Here is a 22,027-nt window from a genome sequence, read left to right as displayed (position 1 = left end):
TCTGTACGCTTCGTACCTGGATGTGCGACTCGTTGGCGTTAAAAACAAGGAAAGTACAAGTCAAACAATCGTTGCGGACTCCGGGGTCCGTCGCGTGCATGCTGCGGTGCGAACAGAACAAAATACCTTGGTTTTGTGGGGTCCGCGACGGACAGTGCAGGACAAGTCGATGGGTCCGGGTCGTAGATCGGCAGCGTATTCAGATACTGGTCGGGTCGCGGCGTCGGGACGCGGAGTTGGTACGGGACCTTCAGGGATATGTGCGGATGGCCCGGATCGGCTTGCAGAGTCCGTGGCATTCGGCGTTTGAGCCGTGCCTTCGGTGCGGATAGGCGGCGACACTTCTCGGCGAGCCGTACAGCATACGGGGAGGATCGGTGATGCAGCGTCTCGGATCTGAGTACGGCACGGTGCAGTACGTCTAGCAGCGTACGGACCGTACCTGCGGGACAATGAAGCTTGGGTCCGGCGTACAGGATTCGGCAGCCAGGGCTGTACGACTCGAATCGGTGGGGAAGGTTAGGTGCGATGCAGCCGGGAGGGATACAGTGTGTACTAACGCTTTTAAATCAGCGTAGACACACGGTGCAGGGCGGCAAAGACACGGCTTCGCGGCGGATGGAGTACGAGTCGTACTGGGGCCAAATTCAGCGGGAAACAAGCAAGAATTGTCCAGGCAACTCAGTTTTGGAAGGCAGATGAGTCCAATGGTCCTGGGACTCAGTTCAGGGGGCCAGCTCTTCTTCCAAGCCCTTTGAGATTGTTGAAACAAAGTGCAAAGTCTCTTTTAGTCTTTTCCTCTCCTTTCTCAGCAAGGCACCAACTGCAGGCCAATACCCCAGATTAGGGAAAGTTATTCCTCCTTCAGCTTCTTCCAGGTCCTTCTGGTCAGGCAGAGTTTCTTCGTGGTTTAATCAGGATCTGATTTCTTAGGAGCAGGGCTCCTACCTTTATACCAAGTTTCTTTTGTCTTTACAGGCCAGGGGGGCCTTTGCATAATCCCAGTCCAGTCCAGTTCTTTCTAGTGAGGAGCACTTTGTTGTTGGGACTCTGGCTTCTTCTTTCAGCAGGCAGGGCAGAGACATCAGACGCTCCCCAGGGGGTGGAGCCAGCATTGTGGTGGCAGAGCACTGCCCTATTCAGAGTCAAGGTGCACTCCTCCCACCCATCCTGGTGTAATCTCTCTATTCACCACCTGGCAGCCCCAGCCTGTCTACTGGAACTTCCCAGCCCTGTCACTCAAGCTACACACAAAGAAGATAGCCCTCCCCTCCAGAGGTGGACTGAAATGGTTAGGCACGCAAAGGCTAACTTTCTAAAAGTAGCATTTGCAAACCCAGGATATTAAAATAACCTTTACTAAAAGATGTATTTTATTATTCTGAGTTCAGGCATACTAAACATGAATTTCTACCATGCTTCCTGAGTCTGCTAGGATTATAGAGTGTTATAATCTAGCAGCCCATTCTGGCCTATGGAGAGCAGGTAGCCTTACAATAGTGAAAAACAAAAATGGCTGTAATTCACTATTAGGACATGCCACACACCTCAGGGCGTGTCCTACCTTATCCTTACAATGCACCCTGCCCTAGGGCCTACCAAAGGGGTGACTAACATGAAGGTAAGGGAAGGTTTAGGGACGGGCAAGTGGGGACACTTGCCCATTCAGCATGACAGTACCAGACTGCATGCAGGTTCTGCAATGGCAGACCTTAGACACATTTTACCAGGCTGCTTCTGTGGGTGGCACAACCAGTACTGCAAGCCCACTAGCAGCATTTGGATATACAAGCCCTTGGCACCCCTGGTGCATTCTACTAGGGACTGATAGTAAACCAAATAGCCAAACATGGAAGTCAATTCACATAATACATTTTCCCATAGGGAGCACTTGCCCTGTGGCACTGGATGGCAGTGGCACAGGGCCCTGAGCAGCTAACACCAGCACAAAATACATTGAGGCACAGACAAAAGTGGGAGGGTGACCCACGCCAATGGTGCCAGGTCTAACATTGCCTAAGTAGGGTAGCAGGGAAATGGGGCAGTAGTTGCTAAAGACCAGAGGCTCTGAGCTGGGCTTCTTCAGGATCGGCACAATTTCAGAGCTTTTAAGGGTATCGGGGACAATGCCTTGTTTAAGAGAGTTGTTCAGGAATGAGAGGGGTGGGTCTGGACAAGTGAGGAAAGCTTCCCATAGAATATGCTCTATTACTTTTAAGGTGGTTCATAATGCACTGGTGTGAGTGCAATTTTGCTTCAACATCTACTTTAGGCCTGGGCTGAGCTCGCGGAGTTTCACTCTGTGGAAATCTGCTGAGTTACCAAAGAACTCCACCAAATTCAGCACAGTTCCACCAGCAGGTGGAGTATTGCTAGGCCAATGACCATCCCTGCCATGACATGCTGGTGGCAGAGTATCTAAAGAAAAGGGGCGACCCGGTGTCCCTCAGAACCTGGGTATAAAGTATCAAGAAAAACAGGTTCTGTAGGGTGTTCAAGGAGTTATTTCATATACGTACAAAGTGTCGCACAATAAAACTATTCATAAGACATGTAAATCACCCACACCTATAGATATGTATACATTGATTGTAAAAAATCACGGGAAGACATTGAATGCATATCCACTTTGCATTTATATCAGAATTAATTAATTCAAATAGATAATTTGGTGCTCTTGTGACATATGTGCTCAAGTGAGTGAACAATCTGTGTAGTATATACAGAGTGATTCAGGGATTATATACAGGGGACAGGAGAAAAGTTATTTATACAGAGGCTAGCATAGTAACCATGTGCCCTGGTTGCTAATAATGCTTTTCTTGTGCAGGGACGCGGTTGGTCTGAGCCTAGGTGTATCGTCGACGTTTCAACCAAAGAGGTGCTCCTTTTGGGAGTCACAACGGGTCTTCAACAAAGCAATTTACACACCTTATAACCATTTACTTCTTACCATTAGGCTGTTAAAAGACACCCCATTCCCAACCCCCACACACAGTCCTGATGAAGACCCGTTGTGACTACCGTGTCAGGCTAACCTTTTTTCAGCATGACAGACACTTTTTTGTAGGGGAAAAAGGTGGGGGCATGGTCCCTCTGCCCATACAGATAGGCTGCGGTTGGTTCCAGCTAAAGAAAAACTTCGCCAGGAGCTACATGTTAATGCAGCTCAGTTGGCCTTTTAATTAACTCTATCACTGACACCTGGTGGAATATTCACTCAATCAGAAAACTCTGCAGCACATATTCCATCTCTCAGTCATCATACTCATGCAAGCTACATTTGAACAACAAATACCTCACTTAGATACTACACACCTGCCTTAACATAAAAAGGACATTCCACACAACCAAAGATCCATCTACCCACTACCAAAAGCTCTCCATGTCACCAAATGCCAAACCATTTGCTACAACACATAAACACACCGAAGTTTAAGACAAACACATCCAAAGTTTGCTCACCTTGAAGCAAAAGCACCAAAGACGTTGCTAGGTACCGTACCCCAGAAACAAAAGATAAGTACACATATTTTCATAACTGCAAGCTTCCCAGACAAGAAGTCTGCAAGACTTGCAAGTCGTGCAACCTTAAATTGGCTGAGAGATGCCAGAGAGAGCTCAATCCTTTTTATTTTATCTTCAATGAATGGGAGAATTTCTGCAATAGTCTTCTGTGTTTGTAATATCCAGAGAGATTTAGCAGTTAGCTGACTTCCTCCCGAGTTCAAAAAGGTTCCTGGGTCTTTTATTTTTCTCTTTTGACCTCAGTCCTGAAAAATGTGGGTATAGCCTTGAAAACATGTTTTTTCATCTTTTCGTTTGGTTTCCAGTTTTTCAAGAGGCTGGATTAATGGATTTTTTTGTGCCATGTGCTTTTAAGTCTCTCTAAGGGTTTTCTTTTTTACAGAAGCTGTACTTTTTTTGTTATAATGAGGCAGTTTCATTTACAGCCTAAGTCATCTCTAAGTTGTAATATTTTTGTAACATTTTAATATCGGATTTGATTAGTGATTTATTAGTTATGATTTCTAGATTTAGCCCACTATTATATTACCATATTCTTGGCAATAATAGATACAGAGAAGCACTTTCTGTCAACGTCTTTTAGCCATGGTTTGTTGAAGTGTTGCTCAAACTATAGTTCTCACCCACAGGACAGCATATATTGAGTGGGAGACTTACCCCTCGCTCTTCAGACATTGTCTTGAAAACAATATGAATCACTTTGTGTATCAGCTTACAGGACTTCCAGTTAGTGTTAGACGTTTCAGGCCGTATAAGAGACAGCATTTTGTCTCCACACACATTTTAGTCAGGCAAAAGAGTCTGTGTCAATTTGTGATTGTCTGCTGTACCTTACCTTCCTTTGGAGGACTTCATTGCTGCTTACAGTAATCCTGACCCCTGCTCTATCTAATTCTTTGTACTTCACTGTTGCTCCTGTTCTACCCCTCCTTCCTTATTACTGCTGAGCCAGCATGTTTGGTAAGGTAATGTTTCACAAAATGTTACACACTGCCAATGTTATCTTTACAAAGTAATGTCTGACTACTACCAACAGCACTGTTAAAATTATCACCACTACCTGTCATTATCAGGATTGTCATTGCCACCACAGCCAATATCACCATTATCAATACCACCATCATTACCACCACCATTACAGACTCAGCACCATAGCAACCATCACTACCATTACCTCCAGCATTACCATCCATTACTATTACCATGATCACTCACCAAATTCCACCACACACTACCACCCTTATGACCACCACAACCTCCACTAACATTACCTCCACCACTGCCAACAGTTTCACTACTATCATCGTGACTGCTATCACATTATTACTGTTATTACCAGCATTGCCAATATGACCACTTCTATCACAGCCACTATCACAAACACCATCACCACCACCACTATAAACACCATCACCACAACTACCACCACTGTCACTGCTACAATTATCACTAATATCAACACTATCACCAATATAACCACTACGGCCACTATCACCACCACTCTACCACACCAGTGATATTATTACCTTCTTCACCAACACCACTGCTACTTCTATACCAATAGTCTGTCTATCATCACCATGACTGTTACCACCATCACAGCCATTACCATTCCACCACTACTACCAGCACTGCTGTTACTATGATGTTCTTGTGTGTTTATCTGTAAGAGTATTGTATCTTTTACTGAATTAAAAGTGTAAAGAAAAGGATGGTGTGAGCATATAGCATGAGACATTATGTGTTTGGTATTATTATTTTAAAAAGGCTAGATACATGGACTTTGCCCGTTTTTTTTATCAGTGATGCATTATTTTGGTGCATTTAAGCAGAATCCAAACTGCAGTAATAAGACAAATAATGTTGGGCCCTATTTAGAAAGGAAAAGTTGCATGTATAGATTGCTTATGTGTAAATTTACTGTTGTTTTTTGGGTTCACCTATTTAATATTTCTGAGTGTAGATTTACACCTACATACAGCATTACATCTCTCCACTCAGGCAGTTAAGGGGAGGGAGGCATCTAAGAAAGAATTATTTATGGTTGTAGAGTTTTTACAAGTAATTTTCCACATGCAGGCTGAGAAAAATAGTAACTTTGAGCTATTCTAATAATATTAAACATATTTTAATGTGAAATAAACATTTACATACTTTAGAATGATTATCATTAACCTGGAACTAAAATAAATAATGTTATAATTCATAAACTCATTAAATTAAATGTTTATTAAATATTTACATACATCCATTTATAAAAAAACAATCTAAATTACAAACAACCACCCTCCCTACTAATTTAATATTACATCAATGTGTATTACATGTAATTATGTTTTTGTATTAATTTAAAATAATTTAAATTTGTATTAATTATAGAAATGTTTAAGTTAATTATTTTTAGAAAATAATTTAAGTATTTATATATTAAGCCTCTTCCTCCAGTAATTTCTATATGAGTGAGGTGCAATACCAGTTAGTGACCATGTGTTGTGCTAAACCTACTCCAAAGCACAGCTGGATTACTTTAACTATTGTTTTGGTACCTTTTTTTGCTGTAGTAACTTTACCATATCAAGCATTCTCTTTTTTGGATGGGTGTTTGTATTTGTATGCCATTCCTAGGTCTCTACTTACTCCTCTCTACACCTCACCCACTTAGAAGTACATATTGCCCATTTTCCACTCACTACAATGGTCCCTCCCAGATTTACTACCAAAACAGACACCTACTTGTGTGAAGATCTCAAACATGTAGCAGAGATCTCTGCACAAAGGTTAGTTAATAAAAAGGTTTAGTACATAAAGTAGTAAGACCATAGGACTACTTTACATATTACAAAATGCTGAGTCAGGCCTATGTGTGGTTTTCCATTTGCCTGGTTTGGTGTCTCAAAAATGCATCCATTGCAGGGCTCTGTGTTTGACCCCTTGGTCATGGATTCAAAACATTTTGGATCAACCCAGCCTTTTTTCCTTCTGAGGTTGATAAAATGAGTCTCATTGTGTTGGGTAACAATACACATCTCTTATTTTTCCATATGTCTAACAGATCTCTCTGAGGGAGAACATTGTACTCTACAAATGCACATTGTGGTATTAAAAAAATTCTGGTTAGTCAAATAGCATGTCCTGTTTCTGATATAATCCTTATATCTAATTGGTTGATATCATAGTAGTAACAGATGTGTTCCTTGTATCCTGAAAAAATACTTTGTTATTTTTTAAAGGTTTCATTTTGAAATTGCCCATCTGGGGTGAACCTGCTGATGAAAATTGCTTTGATGATGCTGTATATTGGGAGGTAAGATGCAATCGTAAATTCACCTTCTACAAAAAAGACAAGGACAAGATCTAGAAGCACTTGCAGAAAAAGTAACTGTGTGCATCATGGCTGAACCATTTTGTTTTCATTTGTATGATACTTGTGTCCTCAAACCTCATAGTTCTTCACTGGCTACATAGATGACCTATAGACAGATGTAACTAAAAGTAAAAATGCACACTGAACTATAAGAAGTATATTAGGCAATGGTTCAAGTTTGACGGACAGAGTACTCTGCTACAAATGTGACAAATTTTGTGTCAGGCAGACCATCAGTACCCTTAATGGCCCTGCTGTTGGAAACCTACCACCAATGGCCTGGCAGAGTAGGGGCGATTGGTGTAAGAACATCAGACCACCTGCCCTATTTAGAGCTAGTACTTTGATTTCTTTTTCTGTTCAGGACACCAGTGAAAAGTTGGGAGTCGCTGACAGAAAAAAATACTAATGACATTTGTACCCTGGGGGAAAACTCCAAGGGGCATCAGTATTATGTTTTTAAACAAACTCCTGGTTTGAGAGTTTGTTTTTTAAAACTAAAAAATCTTGCTGAGCAGCCACCTAAAACATGCTCATGAGGATGCATTTCACAATAAAATACAATGCCAACTGCCAGTTTTGCATTACATTTCAAGTAATTACACTGAATTTTTCTCACATTTTATGGAAAATCAATATATGCAAATTTTGCACACCACTAGAAATATTGCACTAGCAAAAAACACGTCTACAGAGATAAATTGTTAATGAGGAGTGACTAATAACATCTTTGGAGAAATGTACCAAGCTAAATAGCAGAATACTGTCATATGGCTGAGGCAGGATCACAGTAAGTGTGATAAGGTAAATTTCGATTATTATTGGGAATAAATATTTTTACTGCATAATACATTAAGTTGCATGTTGTCTAAAAGATAATGTCAAGCCACAATTCATCATCATCATCATCATCATCATCATAAAGCTTTATTTTCGGTTAAAAACCATAAAAGCACATATATACAATACTTATTGCACATTAATAGGGGTTCATGAATCATGCTATTCCACAATACATTAATTAAAATACATAAAATATACTAAAAGGATAAAACATTAAGACAATCAAGGGCCAATTGGAGTACAATAAATATCAAGGTAAAGCGTCATAGAACTAGACACCTTTTAACTTGATTATTGCACTTCTTGCATACCACATAGAAAGGAAGAATCTCGAAGTTGCGAATACAAACACAGGGGTCGTGTCTTATTTTAATAATCTGTAAACCTCCCTGTAGTCCCCGAGGCCTCTCAATTTACAGAGGGGAACAATCCATTTAGTTCGTGCCCCGATGTAAAAGGGACAAAAAAGCAAAACATGCAGATCGGTCTCTTCTACAGAGTCACAACCAGGGCAAGGGCTCCACATGGAGGAAGAGCCCGACCATTTGTTTAACAAGGCCCGCAGTGGGAGAGATCCGTGTCTGAATTGAAGGTATCATTTTTTTGCTAGCGAGGGCTGGATGTCATCCAGAAATTTTTCACAAAAATAGTGATCTTTCACCTCCAGAAATCGGAGGGACAACCTTCCCATGCTAGAATTCAGATCACGGAGATTCAGGTGGTACTGTTTAAGAATAACCCCCAATGCCCTCTTACTAATCAAAGGACAAGATGTTTCAGGCGAAGTCCACAGATCTTCCCTATGCCAATCATAGCAGAGCTGTTTTACATGTTTGAGCCATAAGATGATGCCCGATCCCCTTATAGACAGTAGATCGATCTCCTCCTCCTTATAGCTTAGAAGCTCTGGAGTGGACCAGAGTCTCCTCCAATATAGCAAAGGTCGGTGTAGGATGGTCTCCTGGATAGGAGTCAATCCCAAGTCCAATCTTAGAGGGGTCAAAGGAGTACTCTTGGGAAGGTTTAAGAGACGCCTGATGAAGTTATTCTCAGTAATGGACATAGAGCTGGTGTCAACATGGCCCCAAAGCTCTACGCCATATAGAGCCGCTACCCTAGCCTATGCCCTATATATTTCAACTGGGGGACCTAGAGGTTTATAGGAACATTCATTAAAAACCTTTAGGATTCCACCTGTTGATTGAGTCAGCTTAAGGTTGGCCATAACCATATGGGAATCCCACTCCATCCTATCATTCAGGGTGACTCCCAGATAATCAAAAGTGGAGACTCTCTCCAAAATACATCCCTCTAAGTGTGGGTGGGGCTAAGTTGATGGTTTAGAGTTGAAAACCATAAATTTGGTTTTTGAGAGATATATCTCCAGATTTCTAGAGCGGCAGAAAGAACAAAAGGCCTCCAAAGTTCGCTGGACACCCATAGGAGATTTTGAAAGTAGAAGGGTGTCATCAGCGAACATTAGGGCAGGTATTCTGCGCGCTGCTAGAATCGGAGAGTCTAGATCTTTTGCCCCCAATAGATGTGAAATCAGACCATTGATAAACAGGGGAAAAAAAGTGGGAGCCAACACACACCCCTGCCTTACAACCCTGTCTACCGGGAAGGGAGCAGAGAGCTCACCATTCCTACCATAGCGGACCCTCGCATACGTTCCAGAATGGAGACGCTTAAAGAGGTCACAAAGGTATGGGGGAACACCCATCTCAAACAAGATTGACCAGAGCTTGTCCCTCTGAACCAGATTGAATGCGGATGTAAGATCCGCAAAGATCAGGTAGAGGGAACCCTTCCCCAAAAGCACCGTCTTCGAGTATACAAGCTGTAACCTTAACAGTTGGTCAGTTGTTGAAACCCTAAAGCGAAAGCCCGCTTGAAGGGAGGATAGGATATGATGTTCATCCGTCCAACTTTCAAGCCTTGTTAATAAGAGACGGGCAAACACTTTCGGTAAGACGTCAATAAGGGTGATGGGCCGATAATTTGCCGGGTCTAGTTGAGAGGCCTTCTTGTGGATGGGAATAATTTCTGCGCCCTTCCAAGTATAAGGGATGTCCATACCCAGGAAGATTGCATTAAAATATAAATGTAGGTATGGCACCCAAACCAGCGGTTCACTTGTAAATAAATCCCCGGGAATCCTATCTAAGCTGGGAGCTTAACCAGGGGAAAGACTCTTTAAGGAAGCCTGAAGTTCAGAAGAAGTGCAGAGTGGTGGGTCAGACACCTATACTTCATTAAGCACTTGGGGAGATAAACCAGTCAAAATTGGTGCTGATTCAACTACGATATCACTTGTCGGGAGAAAAAAAAGAGGCTTAAAATGCCTCAGCCAAACCTCTTCACTCAAGCCGGGAGTTATAGCAGAAGATCCCTCTTGTCTAACACACCTAACTAAATTCCAGAAGGTCCAGGAATCATGGTTATCCAGGGCGTCCTTTATACTAGCCCACCTGGCAGCCTCCCAGTCTTTTTTAGATTCCGATGTTATGGATTTATACAAGAGTCTGGCTCCTCTAATACTGTGCGGGGTACCACTTTTCACCTCCCGCATAAGTGCCCGTTTTGCATCCCTGCAACTAGAATTAAACCAGTTAACTTGTTTCCTCACCCCATTCGGCTTGGAGTTGGCCGCAATATAAAAAAAACTGCCGCCCATAGTAATAAGTTTAGTGTGGGTAATCTCTAGCTCGTGGAAATATAATGGATCCTGTCTACCCTCCGTGAGAACAAATGCTTCAGCTAGGAGGTTGGCCACATGGGAGTAAAGTACGGCGATTTTATCTGGGGTAGTCAAAAACTTTGACCACCTGATACGACGACCACCTGCCACCACTGTTAGATTAGGTGCTATGAATTGGTTGTGGATCCCTGGAACTCGTTTAGGGCCCAAGTAGTGCAGTAATTCCAATCTAAGGAGGTTGTGATCACTATCAGCCCTGTCCACTATGGTAAAAGACTTGAGATGGGGCCAAAACTCCACGTTTACCAAAATGTAGTCAATAGTTGAGCTTTTGCCCAATCTATTATAAGTACACTTCCCCGGGGCATCAGGTACAAGTCTGCCATTACAAGCTCGAAGAGAGTGAATAACTAAGAGCTTGTTGATCTCAATAGCCAATGGTGTTAAACGTATAGCAGAATACATAAGGCAGTCCTGAATATCCCAGGTTGAATCTTCCTCAGAAGTAATAGAGGGGATACCAGCCAGGGGTTCAAAGTGGCAGTTAAAATCACCCCCAATGACTTTGTAGGCAAATGCAGAAAACAAAGTCAACAGGTCATCAAGGGCGTTAAGAATAGAAAGTCCCAACCGTAGTGGAGTGGGCCGTAGATAGATATTGATTACCAGTACCGAGGTACCGTCCCCAAATTTCAAAATAATGCAAAGAATATCTAGTGAGTGGGAGTGGATCACTCTCACTGTACACCCCAAGTGGGTAGCCACCCAGATACATAGACCCCCCCCCGAGGGTCTCCCCTGGGGCCCTGCACCGCCGGAATACTATAGGAGGCGAAACCAGCCCTAACCGGAGAAGTCGTCATCCAAGTCTCTTGAAAGAGTCATAGCTCATAATCATCTACCAATGCTTCCCAGTCAGGATTAGAGAGTTTGCTGCCCAACCCTGCTACATTCCATGACCCAATTAGAGAGCCAGAGTTGACATCCCCAAAGTAACTACGGGGTACAATTTCAGGACCTGGAGGAAGGCCTCGGTGAGTCACCAGGGTCAAACCTACGTCATCGGAAAGATTACCAATACTTGAGCCAGAGGAAGTCATAGATGTGTTTAGATAACAAGCAGTGGGAAGACCAGCCTCTACACTCTCCCCCACCATCTTGGTGGCATTGGCCCCGCCATGTATTAAACCTGTAATCCCCACACAAGGGACTAGTCAAACCTCGCTGCCCAGTATGCCAAAGGAGTTGGCAACTGCAACATTATAGACAGCCGTCTGCAGGCCAAAATGAGAATTCCTTAAAGCGGGCCTGGCCAAACCAACCGGCCGTTGATAAAAATGTCCCAAAGGGAGAGGTAAAATCGGGCTCTGGGAAGGCGAGTCTTGCCATTCAAGAATATAATTAACCACTCTAGGATCCCTGAATATATTCTACAGTGCTTCACTATAAAAATCAATACTCTTATCTTCTGTCTTCTTGATTTTGAAGTAAAAAAAAAAATCTTTGGTTGCTGACAATAACATAAAAAATGTTTAGTCTTTTCCAAAACAGGTTAATACGAAAGGATAATCATTGGGGTTACATATGATTACATTTATCACGTGTTTTATATAGCTTTCCATACCATGGCTTCTCCGAACGCTGTAATTAGCTAGTATGGATTAGCCTGTCTTACAATGAACCTTTTAATAGTGTTGATATGTGTTAGAAGGTGGATTATTAGTAGCGGTATGTATGCACTCACCGCTAGCAATAAGGCCACCAATGCACTATAAGGTCCAGTCAGCGTCTTGATACACTAGCCACTGGTGCAACCCTTGGTACCTCGCTGCGAGTTGGTAGGCTTAACTCAGGAGACAGGCATGCAAAGCATTCTAAAAGCACCAATACATTGAATAAGTAAAACATAACACACATTAAACATCCCACTTCACTTTAGAGAAATAGGACATACTTTTTTCTTTAGGATGACACCAAAACAATAGGGAACTAGAGATATGATTTTTTAAAGAATAAACACTTTCTAGTGCTTTAAAACATATAGCGCCAACTTAGGATATCTGGGCGCTCTTGACTGGGACAGAGTCATAGTTTGAGGCTGACCATGATGGAGCCCTGGTCGGATATACTAAGAGGGAGACTCTGGTCAAAATTTAGAAACTTTTCTGGAGGATTTTCTCTCAACAGCGAGCAAGGCACTTCGTCAGGCCAGATTTGCAGTGGGTTCCCTAGCGGAACTCCCGGTCAACTACTGGAAGTCTTGAGCTCCGAACCTGAAATCCAGGCCAGGTCATGGTTGGACATATTCGGCTGCTAGAAGGCTGGATTTTGGCTCACAGGGAAGAAAGTCCTATGACTTTTTTCCCCTATTAGTTATGATAAATTGAATAGTTGCACGTTTTTGCAGTAAAACATATATAATGTGGATACACGGGAGGTTCAGAACTATATACTTTCATAAGGTCTCCAAATACCTATACACTTTTGTATCTATTCCAAGTAACAAATAAACTCCTGATAAAGCATACGACACATATAACATGTAAAGATTTTCTTCTTTATTGATTTTGAGTGAAGATTTCTTCCATGTCACATTTCATATTTTCATAGCCATAGCCAACGCGTTTCATCTCCCATGAGACTTCTTCAGGGCTCAATAATATGGTGAGTATAATTCTTTTCTGTCTTGCCGTTCTTTTGGATATGGTTTCCACGATGCAGGTTTTATTTGTGACGTCTGGTAACCACCAACTCAGGTCATGATTTCAGCGAAGCCGTGTGCGTATTGACCTCGGCTTTTTAAATCCGGTGCCCGATGATCGGGCGCCGGATTTAAAAAGCCCTGAAGAAGTCTCATGGGAGACGAAACGCGTTGGCTATGGCTATGAAAATATGAAATGTGACATGGAAGAAATCTTCACTCAAAATCAATAAAGAAGAAAATCTTTACATGTTATATGTGTCGTATGCTTTATCAGAAGTTTATTTGTTACTTGGAATAGATACAAAAGTGTATAGGTATTTGGAGACCTTATGAAAGTATATAGTGCTGAACCTCCCGTGTATCCATATGTTGTTGTAGGACTTTGTCCCACATCGTTGAGAGTAAAGAGGGTAGTACTCTCTGGTTTCGTGCACTATCTTTGAGCTATTTACGTTAACCACTAATATTTGTTTGGTGCGGTTCTAATCAGCCTCCACCCTCCCCTTTTGTGTTTATAAACATATATAATGTCCCTGCTTATAGTTACATGACACCCCACTACTGGGGCACCTAGGGGAGACCTTAAGGGTGATTTATATGTATAAATAAGGTAGATTGCCACTTTGCAAGTGCCTTAAATTCCAAAGTTGATTTTGCATTTAATTTACTTTTAAAGACAGTCTGCAAAGAAGGGCTGCCTTTAAAAATGAGAGCAGGCAACACAGCAGTGCATACTCCAGTGCAGAAACTCTACTGGGCCTCTAAACCTCCCTGCCCTATTATATACTATAGACTTATAGGTAGTTTGAACCTCCCTTGCCTTATTATTTTCTAGGATCTATCATTGCCAATTGTAATTATACCTAATTGCCATATTCCTATTTAATCATGGCACTGGCCCTGTGCCTGGTTAGCATAGTCTAGGACAAAGTTAGAGTCTGTTACCACCAGTATCAGTCAAGGAATTGGCGTGATAAGAGCAAAAAGGATGATTTTCTCACAATAAGGTAGCCAAGTAAAATGACACTGACAAGAATCTTGAATTTTCTTTTATTTAAATGGAAGATACCAACACACATACACACTCTATTCTTTCACTCTTACTCTTTCAGTTCACCTCTCTCCGCCCTCTTTCTGTTTCTCTCTGTTTATGTTCTCTTATCTGGCTCTGTCTCTCTTTCTTCATTCATTCTCTATCTATGTATCTACCCTCTCACTCTTTCTGTATCCTATAAAGCAGTTGAGAGATCCTTAAGTCTTTCTATGGATTTTATAAAACCTATGGCTGTGTGTAGGCAACTGTAGGATAGGTGTGACATTTACGTTTTCACAATGACTACATTTTTGTATTTATTTAGATTGCAAACATAGCTGCAAGGCAAAGGCTTTCTGTAGATCAGAGTGGGATGCAAAAAGGAGATCAACATGTTGGGAAGAAGCATCTACATTCCTGCTCAAAAGAATGGAGATAATGCAAATGCAAAATGTTGCTTGCATCAATATTATTTAAGTTAGTTCTGGAAGTACAAGAGAGAAGGAGCTTATCAGACTTTACAGGAATTAAATTTCCTAGGTGCATGGCAAGAGACGGCGTTTCCTTCACTTGTTTTTATCAGGAGATGGTTAAGCTGGTGCTGTGGTGTAGGCCACAAGAGATCTTATTCTCGGAGAGCAGTCTGGAGTCACTGTCTTGAAAATGAATCAGGAGGCTATGATGACTATGCAGGTAGGCACTGGAGGCAGTGGAAATCTCTGAGATTGGGAGAAAATCTACCAATCTTCTTTAATCCTTTAAACAGGTGGGTCGCAGCACTGACAATGCTCTTAACGGAGAGGCAGGTCAGAGGTGGAAAGCATGGCTTTACATCCATGAAGATGTTAGAGGATCATTCTTAGATGTCAAATCACTTCTCTGAATTAGTCACAATGCAGTTTCAGCAGTATTTCACTCTATTTTGTGCATGGTCACATTAGGAAACAATATTCGTTTCTCTGTTGCTGCCACATGTTAGGTCGTGGCCAACCAGGAGAAGCATTGGCACTTCACGTGGTCTTCTCAAGACAATTACCATGTATGTCCATATTCCAATGAGATATTTAGGAATGTTATTTATAGATACAATTTCAATTACTGTCTGTCCTGTTTTCTCTGTAAATAGTAACTTTTCCCATCAGGAGCATTTCTGGTAGTTTTAAATTAAGTCAAGTTCACAAACAATCGAAGATCACTCCACATTTTCTCACTTACTCAGGTTTACCAGTGCGCTAAACATCAGTTAATTACATCCTTCTGACAGTGCTGCTAAAAGGATTATGATCATTTCCAGGAATCTTAACAGCCATGGGTCCACCTATCCAGTCAGTGCCACATTGAAATAAGAAGTCAGATCCATGGACCCAAGATATTGGGAACTGGGGAACCCTGTCAGGACAACACTGAAAGAGGGTCAAAGTAGCTGTCAAACATTATGAGCTACCATAGGGAGAGTTATAGTACAACAATATTGTTTTTTTAACCAGTTTGTTTTTATTTTATAGTAAAAAACACCAAAACATGCAGACACCCATGCACACCATCTCACAGTTCAATTACAGAGTCACTCATACATTGCTAGGTGATAGACTCTTCCCATAATGTCCAACATGCTTTACTCTCTCAGCACCTGGCTCATTTCAATTAGATATATTGTTCACTGGAATAGTCTAACCAAAGCTCCCATATTTTCTAGTGCTTATCTGGATACTCCTTATTCAAATACACTTTCTTGAGCACATATGTTCCTCCTCCTCACCCACTCCACTACTGAAGAGGTGGGAGGTAATTGATGCCGAGCAATGGACAATATCATGTTTAGCAAGAAAAAGACCAATTCCCACTAATGCTTTTATGACTCTCGTCCCTCCGCAGTCATCCATCTGTCCTAGAAATGCAAGTTTGGTGACCATATCTCAGGGCCACATTTCCCAGTTTCCCTTGGATTTGGGACGAGTGTGTCATTATAATTGGGCATTCTCAATCATGTGCATAAATGTGTCCATCCCCGTCCTACATCTGAGGCAATCTGTTCCCTACCCGCCCCACATTCTACTCAATCTCTCTGGTGTATAATACACTCTATGTAGGTATATGAACTACACTAATAGCAGACAGTTCGGAATTGCCAACATCCTCGGTGCCGTTTTTGCTTCCTTCCACTCTGCTTCCATCAGTTGTCCTGAGTCCCCTTCCCACTTCTCCTTCAAGCCACATAAAAGGGTCTGGAGTGTTAGTTACCAATGATTTATATATATATATATATATATATATATATATATATATATATATATATATATATATATATATATATATATATATATATATATATATATATATATATATATGAAACACGAACTCCTTCCTCTTTAAGAAAGATCAGAGCCAACGGAATCTCAGGTAAACTCCCTTTATTTCAGCGTAGTGGTTGGCATGACGCGTTTCGGATAAATTCCTTTTTCAAATGCCTCGACCATCTCTGTAATTCGCACATCCACATTTAAATGCACAGCGTCTCTGATCTTATTGGTGGAGACACTCTGCTGGGCTGAGGAAAGTGGGATGGTGTTTTAGACTCGGTGATCCGAGTTCAACAGCTGCAGGTAATAATCGTCAGTGCTGCCCCTGTGGGCTGGGCCTGCAGCGCCGCCTTTCATGCCTGGATGTATGTAGATATTATTCCATGACGGGAGTACAAGTTATCTGGATCCACATTCAGCCGTTTAACACCCCTCCGACTCTGCAACACGCACCACTTGTGTAAGTATGCGTATGTACTATGAAGTCACAGTCTCTGAATAACAGAACAGTCCCGTTGGGAGGTACGGCGGGTCAGCGTTACCCCAAGAACGTTGAGAACAAACAAGATGTGCCACTGATACGCCGACCCTCACGTGAATGGGGCTCTGTAAGTGCTTGTGGCCCGCATTAAACATGAAACACGAACTCCTTCCTCTTTAAGAAAGATCAGAGCCAACGGAATCTCAGGTAAACTCCCTTTATTTCAGCGTAGTGGTTGGCATGACGCGTTTCGGATAAATTCCTTTTTCAAATGCCTCGACCATCTCTGTAATTCGCACATCCACATTTAAATGCACAGCGTCTCTGATCTTATTGGTGGAGACACTCTGCTGGGCTGAGGAAAGTGGGATGGTGTTTTAGACTCGGTGATCCGAGTTCAACAGCTGCAGGTAATAATCGTCAGTGCTGCCCCTGTGGGCCGGGCCTGCAGCGCCGCCTTTCATGCGTGGATGTATGTAGATATTATTCCATGACGGGAGTACAAGTTATCTGGATCCACATTCAGCCGTTTAACACCCCTCCGACTCTGCAACACGCACCACTTGAGTAAGTATGCGTATGTACTGTGAAGTCACAGTCTCTGAATAACAGAACAGTCCCGTTGGGAGGTACGGCGGGTCAGCGTTACCCCAAGAACGTTGAGAACAAACAAGATGTGCCACTGATACGCCGACCCTCACGTGAATGGGGCTCTGTAAGTGCTTGTGGCCCGCACTAAACATGAAACACAAACTCCTTCCTCTTTAAGAAAGATCAGAGCCAACGGAATCTCAGGTAAACTCCCTTTATTTCAGTGTAGTGGTTGGCATGACGCGTTTCGGATAAATTCCTTTTTCAAATGCCTCAACCATCTCTGTAATTCGCACATCCACATTTAAATGCACAGCGTCTCTGATCTTATTGGTGGAGACACTCTGCTGGGCTGAGGAAAGTGGGATGGTGTTTTAGACTCAGTGATCCGAGTTCAACAGCTGCAGGTAATAATCGTCATATATGGGAATTTTCCTTCACCTTCAAGAGTGTGAAAGTCAGTTTAGCTTAAACTCGACTAATTTCAGTAAGTCGGTCGGGTTCCACCTGTTGGCCTGTCCACCTGTTGGCATGCAAAATGTGTCTGAACTGCAAATACCTGAGAAACTGTGAGTCATGCAAGGCAAAGTCTTTTCTCAACTCCTTGAATGGACTAATGCTCTTGTTTTCCCAGATATCCCGAATCTTAGAGAGACCTATTCAATCTTAAGAAATGATTCCCTCATCATTAGCTGCCTGTTTCAGCCAGCATTCCTGCTACAGAGGAGTTCCTTTAGTAAGTTGGATGTCCCATCCAATTCATCTCAGCGCCTTGCGCTAGCTACTAATAGCCAATCGAGCTAATGAGGGAAGAGAGAGAGATCAGCTCCATAGAGCATCTTCAGCATATCTTTCTCATCCTTTATGTCAAGTTCAAGGCTAAAGCCTGGATCATGCTTGTCATCAAAAGCCAATGATTAATATAGAGCATCTGTACCACCAATTCAGGTAGACATTGCCCTCCCCGGCTCACCATCGAATGATGACTAGACATATTTATTGAATTAGACCCTTAGCATCCTATCCGACCACAATACATCCTTGATCTGTCTTCTGAGATTGATGAAAGAAGGTTTGGGAAGCTACTAAGGGTAATTTCAGAGAGAATATAATAACGTAGGCAGGGCAATTATCGTGAACAGGGCTGCTCTGCAGCAATTGAAAAGAAGAGCCTATACCAGGCCCACATGCCTGTGTGCAATTGATTGAACAATGGAGCTATATTAAATGTCAGCACTCATTGGTGCTGCTGGAGGTGAAAATGCCAAAGTCTGATGGTGAGGAAACTACATTTTCCATCCCTTGATTCCTGCTCCTACCAACAATGCTAATGCATGATTTGTACCAATTGATTAATAGCTAAAATACCCCATTGACCATATGTCAATGGGGTATGTCGATGAGGTGTAGAGTAGCCTAGAGTAGAGTGAAATGACATATAAGGACATGGAGTGGTGTAGAATGTGGTAGAGTGGAGAAGAGTGGCATACAGTGGGGTGGAGTAGAGTTTCTTGGATTGGCTTACAGAAGAGTGGTATAGAGTGGTATGGCATAGAATGCAGTAGGGCAGAGTAGTGTGATACAGAGTAGACTAGAGTGGTGTAGAGAAGAGTGGTGTACAGTAGGATGGTGGAGAGTGAAATGGTATAGTAAAGTGGGCTAGAGTGAAGTGGGGTATAGTAGAGTGGCTTAGAGTAGAATGGCAAAGAGTTGAATGGTGTAGAGTAAAGTGGGTTAGAATGAAGTGGTGTAGAGTGAAGTGGGGTAGAGTAGAGTGCCATAGAGTAGATTGCCATACATTGACATAAGATAGATTAAAGAAGGTTAGAATGAAGTGGCGTGAAGTACAGTGGCTTAGAGTGAAGTGGGGTACTGTGAAGTGGGAAGAGCAGAGCTGCATATAGAAGAGTGGCATACGGTCGAGTGGCATTAAGTAAAGTAGGGTAGATGAAGTGGGGTCAAGTGAAGTGGCGAAGAGTGAAGTGAAGTACAGTGAAGTGTGGTACAGTAGAGTGCCTTAGAGTTGAGTGGCATTGAGTAGAGCATGTTGATGCAGAGTAGAGACCAGTGGCGTAGGATGCAGTGGCATAGAGGGGAGTTGAGAAGAGTAGCTTAGAGTGGAGTGGAGTGGAGTGCAGTGGCTTGGAGTGGCTTAGAGTAGAGTGTCATACAGTAGAGTGCCGTAGAGTGGTGTAAAGTAGAATGGAATACAGGATAGTGCCTATAGTGAAGTGGGATAGAGTGAAGAAGGGTAGAGTGAAGTGGGGTAGAGTAGAGTGACAAACATTAGATTGGCCTACAGTACAGTGATGTAATCAAGTAGGTTAGAGTGAAGTGGGGTAGAATCGAGTGGCACAGAGTAAAGTGGCGTAGAGTAGAATGCAGTAGAGTGAAGTGGGGTAGAGTTAATTGGGCTAGAGTTGCATAGGGTAGAGTGGGGTACAGTTACAGTGAAGTGTGGTTGAGTGAAATGGGGTACAGTAGAGAGGCATAGAGTAGAATGGCACAGAGTCGGATGGCGTGCTGTGAAGTGGGGTGGGGTAGAGTAGAGTGCAGTAGTGTAGAGTGTAGTGGTGCAAAGTACAGTGGGGTGGAATGAAGTGGGGTACAGTGAAGGAGACAAGAGGGAAGTGGAGCACAGTGATAGTGATAGAGTAGAGTGGCGTAGAGTGGCATTGAGTGAAGTGGGGTGGAGAGAAGTGGGGTAGATGAAGTGGTGTAGAGTGAAGTGATGTAGAGTCAAGTCAAGTACAGTAGAGTGGGTTAGAGTAGACTTGCCTACAGTAAAGCAGCATAGAGTACAGTGATGTAAAATGCAGTTGCATAGAGTAGAGTAGTGCAGAGTAGAGTGGTGTAGAGTAGATTGGTGCAGAGTAGAGTAGAGTGGCATAGAATGAAGTGAGGTATAGTGAAGTGGGGTGGAGTTGAGTGGCATACAGTACTGTGGAGTACAATGACTTGGAGTGGCATAGAGTAGAGTGGCATACAGTAGAGTGTCTTTTAGTAGAGTGGCATAGAGTGGCGTACTGTAGAGTGGCCTAGAGTCATGTGGGGTAGAGTGAAGTGGAGTACAGTGAAGTGGGGTAGAGCAGAGTGGGGTATAGGAGAATGGCATAGAGTACAGTTGCATACACTAAAGTGGGCTAACGTTAAGTGGGGTAGAGTAGAGTAACGTAAAGTAGACAAGAGAATAGTAGATTCTCATAGTGGAGATTCGGGTACAGTGAAATGGGGGACAGTAGGGTGGCATAGAGCATAGTGGCACAGAGTAGAGTGAAGTGAATTAGAGTAGAGTGCAGTAGGTGAGAGTGCAGTGGCATAGGCTGCAGGGGCACAGATTAATTGTAATCATAATTTGGTTATATAGCACTTTTTACACCTGACAAGGTGTTCAAGTGCTTTACGACAAGAAGCACTCTCCTCTGGAACCCAGGGTTAGTGGTTAATCTTCTGATTGTTGTTAGGTATTGTGATTGGTCATATGCTCTCAAGAAAAATTGCATGCATTTACTCCTGAATGTGCTATATATTAATTCCAAGTAGGTATGATCATTACTGGGCCTTCAGGTAAATTGTTGGTGAGATAGATAGGCTGGCCGAGATTACGTAATGTTAGAATACACGGACAGGGTTTTAAAGAGGAGAGGTTGTGATCTATGAAATGAGGTATCAGCCGACTGCAGAGTTTCAGTAAGAAGGATTGAGGCAGACAGGAATGAGACTCAGGGAGGGCTATTCTCAGAGATAGAAGGCATGCAGCGGATGGTGTAGAGTGAAGTGGGGTAGAGTGAAGTGGCATAAATTAGAGTGGCATTGAGTAAAGTGGCGTAGAGGGAAGTGGGGTACAGCGAAGTGGGATAGAGTGAAATGGAAAAGAGAAGAGTGCCATGGAGTACAGTGGTGTGTGGTGCAGTTGCGTAGAGTGGACTAGTGCAGAGTAGAATACAGTGGTATAGAGTGCAGTGGTGTAGAGTAGATTGGTGCAGCGTAGAGTTGAGTGGCATGGAGTGAAATGGGGTAGAGTGAAGTAGGGTGGAGGAGAGTGGCATAGAATATATTAAAGTACAGTGACTGGGAGTGGCATACACTAGAGTGCCATAGAGTAGACTGGCATTGAGTAGAGTGGTGTACAGTAGAGTGGCCTAGAGCCAAGTGGTTTAGAGTGAAGTGGGGTAGAGTGCAGTGGGGTAGAGTAGATGGGCGTACAGTAGAGTGGCATACACTGCAGTGGCATAGAGTAAACTGGACTAGAGTTAAGTGGGGTATAGTAGAGTGGCGTAGAGTTGTGTCAAGTAGAAGTGGGGTGCAGTGAAGTGGGGTTGAGTGAAGTAGGGTGTAGTAGAATGACATAGATTGGAGTGGCACAGAGAAGAGAGGTGTACAGTAAAGAGGGTTATAGTAGAGTGCAGTGGCATAGAGTGCAGTGGTGTAGAGTAGGGTGGTGCAGAGTACAGTAGAGTGGGGTAGAGTGAAGTGGGGTAG

At 42.8% G+C, this 22,027-nt stretch overlaps 1 protein-coding gene across 2 annotated transcripts in view; it reads left to right on the top strand.

The window, feature by feature from the left end:
• RHCG (Rh family C glycoprotein) overlaps window positions 1–22,027 on the top strand; it is a 339,386-nt gene that overhangs the window by 298,626 nt on the left and 18,733 nt on the right. For both annotated transcript variants that reach the window (XM_085644447.1, XM_085644446.1), the window contains exon 9: window positions 6,759–6,832. In XM_085644447.1, the coding sequence (XP_085500573.1) occupies window positions 6,759–6,832 (74 nt within the window). The remainder of the gene's footprint in view (window positions 1–6,758; window positions 6,833–22,027) is intronic.

The sequence above is a fragment of the Triturus cristatus genome, chromosome 3_1, assembly GCF_964204655.1.
Source record: "Triturus cristatus chromosome 3_1, aTriCri1.1, whole genome shotgun sequence".
NCBI lineage: Eukaryota > Metazoa > Chordata > Amphibia > Caudata > Salamandridae > Triturus > Triturus cristatus.
Note: the sequence above shows the minus strand (reverse complement) of the source record. Positions and strands in the feature narration are given on the sequence as shown.